Raw genomic sequence first — 12,470 nt, forward strand, 5'->3', positions numbered from 1 at the left:
AATTATGTAAAATCTTAAAGTGTTTCGATAAGGGGTGCTCTTCCCAACCCTTCTTGATGTTATTGACATGTTCCCCAATTCTTTTAAACAATTCCCTTTTAGTTCTCCCTATGTATTTTTTCCTGCATGGACATACTAAACAGTAGATAACCCCCCTAGTGTCACAGGTGATTAGATCACTTATCACATAACTTTCGTATGCCCCCTCCACTCCAGTGATCCTCTTGTAACCCCTTGTACTTCTACACCCCACACACCTCCCACATCTGGCGAAGCCCCCATCTTTAGTTTTCTTCCCAGTTGTCAGGCTACTTGCTGCCGTGGCCACCTTCAGGCCTATATTACCTGGTCTCCTGTACACAAAAGAGGGATGAGTAGGTAATACCTCATTTAGTACTCTATCCTCTATCAATATAGGCCAGTGTCTCTTAATAATACTCCTCACGGCACTACTCTGAGAGCAGAACTTCAAATTAAGTTTCAGAGAGTGATCTTCCAAATCCCTCTTAATGCCCTTAGTCAAGAGGTCCTGTCGTTGAACCCCCTCCACCTCTCGTTTTGCTTTTTCAATGATTTCATCCTTGTATCCCTTTGCCTTAAATTTCCCAGTTATAACTTCCAACTCTTTCTCATATTCTACCTCTTCCGTGCAGTTCCTCTTTAAACGTATGAGTTGTCCCTTGGGGACATTATTTAACCATGATGGCAAATGGCAACTGGTAGCTAGGATGTACCCATTTACATCTGTAGGCTTCACATATGTGCGTGTCAGGATGCTATTATTCAGAGGGATCCCATGTATTTGGGCCGGAGGGCCCCGGCGCGGACCTGGTTCTCTGGAAAAGATTTATAGATGATGTCCTGTTCGTCTGGAGGGGTACGGAGAATTCTTTGTGTGATTTTTTGAATGGTATAGGGGTGAATGAATGGGGTCTCAAATTCACATCAGAATATAGCTGTCAACAAGTTAATTTTTTAGACCTGCATATATATATTAAGAATAATAGCATCCTGACACGCACAGATGTCGAAACATGTCGATGACTGATTGAGTGGGGCGCCCCTTTAATCAACTGGAATCTTGCTGTTTGAAATCTACTTGCAACTATCTGTGACTTAGTGTGGTGTGCGGAAGATAACATTGTACTAAGAAGAACGCAGCCAGCTGGAGCGCAGAAGCACAGGAAGTAGAAGGAGCCGGAACGCACGGAAGTGACGTCAGACTCCGAATCAGCTGACACGTGGAGGTTCGTAGCACAGCCGCAAGTGTTGCGGGCGGCATATGCGAACGAGGAGACGCTACGATACTCCATCAGATCCCTGTGCAGACATCCTTTGGATCCTGTGGAGAGAAACCACTGGGGGATAAGTGAGTAACTGTAGGGTGGATCATATCGCTTTTGAGGTTTATATTGCAGGAAATCCTTTGACCTCAGAGGTTTGTTGTGGCCATTGACTTGCACGGAGGAACTCTATTACAGTGTGAGATCACCACGGGAGGCACATCAGCTAATAAGTCCTTGTGCACGGGGAGATCTTTTTTGAGGACCCTTATAGGAATTGGTTGTATTGTGGTTCTTGTTTTGGAAGTGCAACTACAAATCTATGCATTTATCCTTTTTTAAGGTTTTTTAAGGAGATTTTTTATACTTATATATGCACCTTTTTTTTCCCCCAAAAGGGTCACCAGAGAGTATGTAATAGATGTGTATGAGTCCCAATGAATGCATGGTGGAATGTTATATATGTGTGTAACGCATATGTTTATTCGCTTGCAGACCTGTGGGAGCATATGTAACGGCGAATATATTGGTATATATATATATATACACTTTTTTACTGATAATAAAATAGGAAACTTTTAACCTATATCTTGCGCTCCTTATTTAGTTTTTAGATAAATAGCTGTTTACAGCTGTTTCCAACTGCCAAAAAAGCATGCAGCAGCTACATCACCTGCCAGCAGTAAAAATGTCACCATGTAATAAATGTCAGAATGTAAATCAGGGATTTAAAAGATTTTACAATGGGCAAACACTGACTAAATCATTTATACATAATTATTGTAAAAATGAAGCACCTTTTTATTACATTATTTTCACTGGAGTTCCTCTTTAAACAGTTTCCTCTGCATACCCATAGTACACTCAACTGTTAGAGTGCGGTGCACTTTGTAGTGGCTGCAGCTCTGGCATTTTGAGTCCGCCAGGAGAAAAGCACAATATAAATGTTCTGTGTCTTGTCCACTTATACAAACATACATTCAGGCAAGCATTTTGCCAGGTGCATCCCTATTACTGTCCACCACTTTGGCTAAAACATCAGTACTGCTCTAGTCCATAAGGGAAAACAGGTCTAGGTGTGAAGTGGTTAAAGGGAACCCGAGGTGAGAGGGATACAGAGGCTGTCATATTTATTTATCTTTAAACAATGCCAGTTGCCTGGCTGTCCTGCTGATCTTGTTCCTGTAAAGCACGCAGATCAGGTGCTCTGACTCAAGTCTGACTGGATTACCCACATGCTTGTTTCTGGGTTGTGACGCCGCTCAAGACACTAATGATGCCAGAAGATCAGCAGGACAGCCAGGCAACTGGTATCGGTTAAAAGAAAATAAATATGGCACCCTCCATATACCTCTCACCTCAGGTTCACTTTAAAGTGTGACTCCAGCCTCCATAGCAAGGAAAACATGGCCTATACTATGTAAGCGAGGTACATTGCAGTGGCAGCCTCCATAGCTCCCGTGTCAGAGGCCCTTGGGTGAGGCTTGTGCAGTTATAGGATACTGACCCCCACTCATCACAGTAACGTCTCTTGTCATATTTCAGGCAGCCCGAGTTTGTCTTCTATGACCAGATGAAGCAGACGATGACCTCGCACAGGTAAGAGGGGAGCGGGCATTTATTCATAACAATGGGCAGATGATTCTACCAATGTGCGGATACCCGCTGACACGGGGAGCAGAGGTAGTCTGGCAGAAGAGCCACCAGCTGCCAGTCAAGTAGCCGTCTGCTGGTTAATTAAAGTGGTTTCTGAGCGGCAACTGTGTGTAGGTGTGTTTCTCTGTATGTGTTACGAATCACGCCCTGCCGATGTCCACCAGCAGGTGGCCCTATCACGATTCTGGCTGCCCTGGACATCCGTGTCCACCAGCAGGGGGCTCTACTGACTGTCCTCGATTTTCACTTTTCCTCCAGCAGGTGGCTCTGTTGACTCTGATTGTCCTGAACCTCCACTGCCCACCAGCAGATGGCTCTATTCTGTCTGGAGACAGCTCTGTCCATGCAGACGGTATTCCGTGCTGACTATGTAAAGGGAACATGAAATGAGAAGTATATGGAGGTATATGCAACTTGAGGAGAGGACCGCAGTGTTAATCCCCCCTGAACACCAGGCTATTTTCACTAAATTGGCTACTGACGCTTTAAGGGCTCACTGCAGGGCCGCACAACTCAGCACACAAGTGACCCCCCCACACACACACCTTTTCTCCCCACCAACAGAGCTTTCTGCTGGTGGGGCTGATCGTACTCCCAATGTTTATTTTTTTAATTAATATTTGTTTCTTTATTTTTATAATAAAAATGTGTATTTTTTAAAATGTATGTAGCCCTCCCTACCCACGCCAGCCAATCAGGGCGATCGGCTGTCATAGGCTTCAGCTTCAGCCTATGACAGCGGATCGCTGTGGTGCCTCCCAGGGGGACAGCTGTGTCACAGGGCTGCCTCCAGTACAGCGTTGCCTTAGATCGCAGCACTGTGCCATGTAAATAGACGGCGTCTAACAGTCTCCGAGTGGCGATCGCTGCTGGGAGACTGAAGGCGGGGCCAATCTCCTGCAAACCACGCCCCAAGGACTTTACACTGATCGGCGTTAGGCACTCCTCGGGCTGTTGCCAAATCCTTGCCCATCGGCGTTACACGGTCGCCTAGTGGTTAAACAATACTAGTTGCCTGGCAGCCCTGCTGATCCTCTGCCTCTAATACTTTTAGCCATAGCCCCTGAACAAGCATGCAGCAGATCAGGTGTTTCTGGCAATATTGTCCGATCTGACAAGATTAGCTGCATGCTTGTTTCTGGTGTTATTCAGACACTACTGCAGCCAAATAGACCAGCAGGGTTGCCAGGCAACCGGTATTGTTTAAAAAGAAATAAGTATGGCAGCCTCCATATACAGTGGTGTGAAAAACGATTTGCCCCCTTCCTGATTTCTTATTCTTTTGCATGTTTGTCACACTTAAATGTTTCTGCTCATCAAAAACCGTTAACTATTAGTCAAAGATAACATAATTGAACACAAAATGCAGTTTTAAATGATGTTTTTTATTATTTAGTGAGAAAAAAACTCAAAACCTACATGGCCCTGTGTGAAAAAGAAATTGCCCCCTGAACCTAATAACTGGTTGGGCCACCCTTAGCAGCAATAACTGCAATCAAGCGTTTGCGATAACTTGCAACGAGTCTTTTACAGCGCTCTGGAGGAATTTTGGCCCACTCATCTTTGCAGAATTGTTGTAATTCAGCTTTATTTGAGGGTTTTCTAGCATGAACCGCATTTTTAAGGTCATGCCACAACATCTCGATAGGATTCAGGTCAGGACTTTGACTAGGCCACTCCAAAGTCTTCATTTTGTTTTTCTTCAGCCATTCAGAGGTGGATTTGCTGGTCTGTTTTGGGTCATTGTCCTGCTGCAGCACCCAAGATCGCTTCAGCTTGAGTTGACGAACAGATGGCCGGACATTCTCCTTCAGGATTTTTTGGCAGACAGTAGAATTCATGGTTCCATCTATCACAGCATGCCTCCCAGGTCCTGAAGCAGCAAAACAACCCCAGACCATCACACTACCACCACCATATTTTACTGCTGGTATGATGTTCTTCTGCTGAAATGCTGTGTTACTTCTATGCCAGATGTAATGGGACACGCACCTTCCAAAAAGTTCAACTTTTGTCTCGTCGGTCCACAAGGTATTTTCCCAAAAGTTTTGGCAATCATTGAGATGTTATTTTAGCAAAATTGAGATGAGCCTTAATGTTCTTTTTGCTTAAATGTGGTTTGCGCCTTGTATATCTGCCATGCAGACCGTTTTTGCACAGTCTCTTTCTTATGGTGGTGTCGTGAACACTGACCTTAATTGAGGCAAGTGAGGCCTGCAGTTCTTTAGATGTTGTCCTGGGGTCTTTTGTGGCCTCTCGGATGAGTTTTCTCTGCGTTTTTGGGGTAATTTTGGTCGGCCGGCCACTCCTGGGAAGGTTCATCACTGTTCCATGTGTTTGCAATCTGTGGATAATGGCTCGCACTGTGGTTCGCTGGAGTCCCAAAGCTTTAGAAATGGCTTTATAACCTTTACCAGACTGATAGATTTCAATAACAGTACTTTTGTTCTCATTTGTTCCTGAATTTCTTTGGATCTTGGCATGATGTCTAGCTTTTGAGGTGCTTTTGGTCTACTTCTCTGTGTCAGATAGCTCCTATTTAAGTGATTTCTTGATTGAAACAGGTGTGGCAGTAATCAGGCCTGGGGGTGACTACAGAAATTGAACTCAGGTGTAATAAACCACCTTTAAGTTATTTTTTAACAAAGGGGGGCAATCACTTTTTCACACAGGGCCATGTAGATTTGGAGTTTTTTTTTCTCACTAAATAATAAAAACCATCATTTAAAACTGCATTTTGTGTTCAATTAGGTTATCTTTGACTAATAGTTAACGGTTTTTGATGAGCAGAAACATTTAAGTGTGACAAACATGCAAAAGAATAAGAAATCAGGAAGGGGGCAAATAGTTTTTCACACCACTGTACCTCTCACTTCACTTTGTGCTCTCAGGCCTGAGTCTCTGGACAGTCCTGGTTCCTGTATATTCCTGAGTATTGTATGTCTGCCGCCCTGTTGCCTAACCTGTGTTCTGTCCTGGCCCTGCCTCCTTCCTCTCTACTGCGATTGGTGGTATATGTGTATATATTTGTGTATAAATTTAGTCAGATAGTTAAAGAGGAACTGTAACGAAAAAAAGAGCCCCTGGAGAGTACTTACCTCGCGAGGGGGAAGACACTGGGATCCAGCGCTCTGAGATCCCCAAAAATCCGCCAACAATCATATTTATGATGGGCTGCAGCAGAAACAGTTGAGCCCAATCTGGTCTGTTCCACTGCACCTTGTTACGCTCGGTGGTATATTCTCCATGGTCAGCACACAATGCAGATCCTGACGTGAAGGACACACACGCAAGGAACCAGGATATCCCCAGTTTAGTGGAGGAGAGGACTAACTCCAATAGGAGATGTGGCGCACAGAGCAGGCGTAGATCCGAGCAACCACAAACAATACTTTCACTTTAATGGCTCAGCGCATGGTAGCGCTAAGCGCATAAACCAGAACTCAGAAGATCAGGACAGGTAACAGAATGAACGTTTGCTTAAAGTGGACCCAAACTAAAAATACAAGATTTCAGAAATAAAATCTATTTTCTAAGTTATAATAATAAATAGCAGCCTTTTTTCAGCTGCATGATGACAAATATAAAATATTTTACATTTATTGGAGAAACCCCTCCCTTCCTTTCAAATTGCCGGGATTTTTCCGGCAAACTGGTGGAGTAGATGGTGTCCAGCAATGGAGGAATTGCTAATGGCTGCCCCCAGTATAATCCTAGTTATGAAAAGAGAAGGGTGAAAAGCATGCACTGAAAGGATCATAGGTTTGAAGGAGTGTTTATTTATCTTTGTATGTGTCAGAGTGGTGCAACTAAATATTTTTAATTAAAAAAATGTTTGGTTTGGGTCCGCTTTAACTAGTCACTGCTAAAGTGACAGCAAACATCCAAGACAAGACAGACTGGAATGAGGCAGCCAATGCGATTGCATCGATGGCGTGCCTCACAAGGACAGGACAGAATAGTCAGGAAATAGCAGAGTCAAGGCAAGCAGACGCAATACACACAAATATACAATAGGTATGATTTCCTAGCGTATTATGATTACAGCTATCAATGAAACTACAAACGACTGACTAACATATGTATATATCGGCGATGAACTGATATATAACATAAGCAAGGAACACTAGCTAGGAACTGGAGCAATACAAGGAACAGGACTAGGAAGGATTCGCTACTTCTACGCAGAAGTCAGCGCAATCCACGCAAGGTAACAGGAACAGGACTAGGAAAGATTCGCTACTTCTACACAGAAGTGAGCGCAATCCACGCAAGGTAACAGGGACAGGACTGAACTAACTAAGCACGGGTGATCACGCTAAGCGCAATGTACCGAAACATGCTGGAAACTGACTAACTGAACACAGGATATAAACAGTTTGAATACGTATATATCAGCGACACTGATGTAGTAACGTAACACGAATACAAGGAAAATAACAAACGCGCTAGTATGCGTATATATCGGCGATGAACCAATATATGATGCAAGACCAGCAAAGTAACAAATACTGATAGCAGGAACAGGAACTAGAAGGACTCACTGACCCCCTCGCAGGAGTCAGTGCAGTCCACACAAGATCTAGGAACGGGGGGGGGGGGGGGGGGGGGCAGACAGAATAACAGACTGATCTAAAACTATGATAGCCCGTGGAGCACTGCAGGAAGCAGATCTTTATACTGAGGTCATCCAATGGGAGCAGACATGCAGATTCCCACACAGGTGAATGGTAATTATTCAATCCTGAGCTGGCCAGAACTGCAGAGCAACTGCAGATGGAATCAGCAACTAGTTTGAGTGCAAACAAAACTATGCAAGCAAATGCATGTAATGAAATCAGAACTGCTTGGGCTGTAATACAACTGCAGCCAGCAGTACATGCTGCAGAAGCGATCGTGACACCCCTGCAGAGTAAAGAGGACCAGATTGGGCTCCGCTATTTCCACCGGTGCCCATTAGAAAGCCGTTATTGCAGCTACGCTGGTGCGCTGGTGGGGGTGGGGCTCCCCACGCTGGATCGCCGAGGCTTAGGAGGATGGGGGAAGCCTCAGTAGGATCCAGAGTCTCCCCCCCCCCCCCCTCCCGAGGTAAGTACCCCCCATGGGCTGTTACAGTTCCTCTTTAAACTCACTGGGGGCTTTGTGTGCACGCTGATTTTGTTAGTATATTGTGACTGGTCACTGGTGTGCTCAGTGATTGGCAGTAAACACTATTGCACAATATATTTAGTCTCAGTATCTGTATTGCTGCAGACTGTCATTCCCTGGATCTGTGTCCAGTTTTGTACATGCTATTCACACCATAGAAGGACCAGAGCTTCCAGGAACCCAGGAGCGGTTCTAGATAAAATGGGGTCCTGGGCAAAGAGTTAACAAGAACCCCGCATCTGACCTCCTGTCAGCTGACAGAGACGCATGCTCCTCCCCTTCCTGTCCATCCAGTGACACGTGTATCACGTTATATGGCGTTGATGGTCATGTAGGCTGTGGCTGGCTGGCAGAACATTCGGTAGAAGGCATGAGTGACCTTCCTGGAGTGAGGAGTCACTGTGGTAGTGAGAGGGGGAAACAGCGGAACAGGAGCAGTTTGTGTTGTGTTTACTTCTGTTTTGTTTTCTTCGTACCTCAGGGTGAAGCCGGCGGTGTTTGACCTGTTTATGGCGATAGTGATTGGGGCGTACCTGGGCCTCCTCTACCACGCTGTGCAGGTGAGCGATAATCACAGTGCAGCTGGAATCACAGGAATAACCTTCACAACATGCATAGCTCCTAACTGTCCCTCTCTTGGAGAGACAGTCCCTCTTTCCTCCTCATTTGTCCCTCTTTCAGGACTTTGTCCCTCTTTCTATGTAAATATATATATTTCTCTACTGAAAAATGTGTTTGTTTGACTCTAAACTTCATTCCCATCCTTTAACCACTTCAGTGCCAGGGGGGGGGGGGGGTTGCCTGATCGGTGCTGCGTGGGCTCTCCAGCCCGCAGCACCGATCAGCTAGCAGCCAGGGCGATCAGACTTCTCCCCTTTTTTCCCCACTAGGGGGATGTCCTGCTGGGGGGGTCTGATCGCCGCCGCGCTGCCTGCGCTTGCGGGGGGGGGGCTCTTCAAAGCCTCCCTCCGCAGCGCTTCCTGGCCTCCTTCCCCTTCCCTCCCTCTCCCTCCCTCTGTGAGCGGCGCAGGACGGAGTTCCGTCCTGCGCCGGATAGGATAGGCTTTAGCCTATCAGATGCCGGCGATCCCCGGCCAATCAGAGGCCGGGGATCGCCGATCTCCTATTCGGCGCTGCTGCGCAGCAGCGCCGTATCCATGTAAACACCGGGGAAGATCTTCCCCGCGTGTTTACATTTACCCTGCGAGCCGCGATCGGCGGCTTGCAGGGTGTTCACGGAGACACGCTCCGTGAACTGACATGGAATGCAATCCACTTCAGGATTCAGGGGCGTAGTTAAGCGTACGCCGAATCCTGAAGTGGTTAATTGATATATTACTAATTTTAAAATGTTAATATGAAGGAAAATGAACAGGATAGGAAGGACCAGTGTGGTCTGAATTATAAAACAACACATTTTTCTTATGAAATCTTTATGGTATGCATGACTAGGGGTGCGACAGGGGTATGATCAGGGGTGTGGCAGGGGCGTGGCTTAAGTGTCCCTCTTTCTCATCTCAAAAAGTTGGGAGGTATGTAACGTGTTTATATGGAGACTGATTAACCTTACATTAAATGTAAAAAACACATATACATCCAAAGAAAGGTAGTTAAGGCTGTATTGTAGTTGTAATCTAGATGCTTTATCACTATTACAACTGACTTCCTTAGTTCAAGTGGGGTGAAGAAAATACGCAAATACTCAAATATTTATTTACGTTTGTTCAAGTTGTCAGACTGAACGTGTTCGTTGGTTAAAGATGATAAAACTACATTGTGTGTGTCGAAGGCCATAACAGCACATGAAATTTGGGTGCGCCATGTGCCGCCATAGGCCATAATGCGGATTCAGGCTATAGCGGTGCTCTGACAGCAATTTGGCCGCCGTCAAAATACAGAGCCCAAATTACTGTTAAAACTTAAAAATTCGGCCACCAGCAATAGCTGTGTGTCCATGAAGGCCGGGAGGGGGAATCGTAATTAATACAGCGGGGACTTTTGGGGGAGCAGGGTGAGACGTTTTTCAGCTTTGCCCTGCGCCCAAATTTCCCAGCACCATTTTTGCATAAATATGTCGAAGGCCCCCTCCTGTGTTTAGGTGCGGTTATTCCAGTCTGAAATACATAGTATCTTTCATGTATCATCTGAACTGTCCTCATTCCCCCCCATTGAGTAAAGCTCTGTACACACACTAGAGAAAACTCTGCTGGGGCGACCAATAACATTATAACGCTCACCTCTGCTGAAAATCCAGAATGAGTACAGCAGCTCTCCCCCCCCCCCCCCCCCTTTTTCCCCAGCCGTTCGTTGATCAGCCTGGCAGATCGTTTGGGCTGAGCATCAAAGCACTATTCTCCCCACTCAGTGCCCCCAGAATGACGTCACCCTCCCATCCCCAATACATGTCGCTAGCATAAAACAATATCGCCGAGGGGTCTCGTGGCTATTCCCGCTTGGTATCTGTAGACCCCTGATGGCGCGGCCATATTCCAAGATGACAGTGCCAGAATCCCTCTGCATCAAATTATGAAACGGAGGTTCAGGAAGCATGAGACCTCATCCTCACACAGAGTCCAGACCTTAACCCCATGGAAACTCTTTGGGATGTGCTGGAGAAGAATTTGCGCATTGGAATCTCCCATCATCTCTACAAGAGCTTGGTGAAAAATGAGGGAACTTTGTACATAAATAAACGTGGTGAAATTGCAGAGGCCCATCAAAATGATGCCACACTGAAAGTGAGCCGTAATCAATGCCAAAGGCAGTCCAGTGAAATATTACAGTGTGTGACTCTCTTCTTGGACAGGCAGTGTAGATTAGCTGACCCCCCACCACACCACTAAAAAAAAAAATTGTCTTTAGACCGTGATATGGACATTAGATTGGGCACGTCGCTCACTGGTAGAAGGACAGTGTTTGAACATTTTCAGTGTAACGGGATGCACAATGTATTGCTGCTGCATTCATGTGTAAAGAATAACATGTTGGAGCAGAGTGTTCTGTAGATACAGATAGGCACCCAGTATAACACATTAGAACTCTTTACTGAAAGAAAACATGCAGAGATATATCATACATACACCAACAGGAAATGCAGCTTACTCAGAACAGAGAGGAACATAGAGCATACAGGAAATAACAATCCCATAAATATCATCATCACATTCTACACAGTGACATCTTGTGGTAGCTTTACTATACTGCAGATTAAGGTGGCTGTTGGTGTCATAATCCTCATTTGGGTACATAACTATGAATTTCTCTTCCATGTCCAGAATTTCAGCCCGGCGTATAATAAGTTCATCCGCCTCGTCACGAAGCAGAAGAAGAAATGAAGAGATGCAGCCGCCTGTCCCGGCCACGATCTACCCCTCCTTCCCCTCCACATGGAACTCAGTTATTGGGGTCTGGGACCAGATAATTCATATTGTCTGTTTGTTATCATTACATTGGAAATTAAAACTAATTTTATTTTTTTTAATTTGTAAAATAAATAAATAAACGTTGACTTATTAAAACAATATGTAAGGGCTGAATCATCCCTCTACCCAGCTTCCTGTATCTGTAATGGTGTCCAGTAGCTGACATAACTCCGCCTCTGTCTCCGCCCACCTTACAGTATTGGGGTTATCAGCTGAAAATATCTGTAATGGTGTCCAGCAGCTGACATAACTCCGCCTCTGTCTCCGCCCACCTTACAGTATTGGGGTTATCAGCTGAAAATATCTGTAATGGTGTCCAGCAGCTGACATAACTCCGCCTCTGTCTCCGCCCAGCTTACAGTATTGGGGTTATCAGCTGAAAATATCTGTAATGGTGTCCAGCAGCTGACATAACTCCGCCTCTGTCTCCGCCCACCTTACAGTATTGGGGTTTTAGCTGAAAATATCTGTAATGGTGTCCAGCAGCTGACATAACTCCGCCTCTGTCTCCGCCCACCTTACAGTATTGGGGTTATCAGCTGAAAATATCTGTAATGGTGTCCAGCAGCTGACATAACTCCGCCTCTGTCTCCTCCCACCTTACAGTATTGGGGTTATCAGGTGAAAATATCTGTGATGCTGTCCAGAAGCTGACATAATCCCGCCTCTGTCCCCGCCCACCTTTCAGTATTGGGGATATCAGCTGAAAATATCTGTAATGGTGTCCAGCAGCTGACATAACTCCGCCTCTGTACCCGCCCACCTTTCAGTATTGGGGATATCAGCTGAAAATATCTGTAATGGTGTCCAGAAGCTGACATAACCCCGCCTCTGTACCCGCCCACCTTTCAGTATTGGGGGTATCAGCCGAAAATATCTATGATGGAGTCTAGCAGCTAACATAACTCCGCCTCTGTCCCCGCCCACCTTTCAGTATTGGGGATATCATGTGAAAATATCT

At 45.6% G+C, this 12,470-nt stretch overlaps 1 protein-coding gene across 1 annotated transcript in view; it reads left to right on the forward strand.

Moving 5' to 3' along the window:
* LOC137561210 (BOS complex subunit NCLN-like) overlaps positions 1-11,608 on the forward strand; it is a 35,925-nt gene extending 24,317 nt beyond the window's left edge. The window contains exons 13-15 of the mRNA XM_068272470.1: positions 2,829-2,882; positions 8,569-8,647; positions 11,363-11,608. Of these exons, the coding sequence (XP_068128571.1) occupies positions 2,829-2,882; positions 8,569-8,647; positions 11,363-11,422 (193 nt within the window). The 3' untranslated portion in view covers positions 11,423-11,608. The remainder of the gene's footprint in view (positions 1-2,828; positions 2,883-8,568; positions 8,648-11,362) is intronic.
* The last annotated feature ends 862 nt before the right edge of the window (positions 11,609-12,470 follow it).

Source organism: Hyperolius riggenbachi, chromosome 1, assembly GCF_040937935.1.
Source record: "Hyperolius riggenbachi isolate aHypRig1 chromosome 1, aHypRig1.pri, whole genome shotgun sequence".
In the NCBI taxonomy this organism is placed as follows: Eukaryota; Metazoa; Chordata; class Amphibia; order Anura; family Hyperoliidae; genus Hyperolius; species Hyperolius riggenbachi.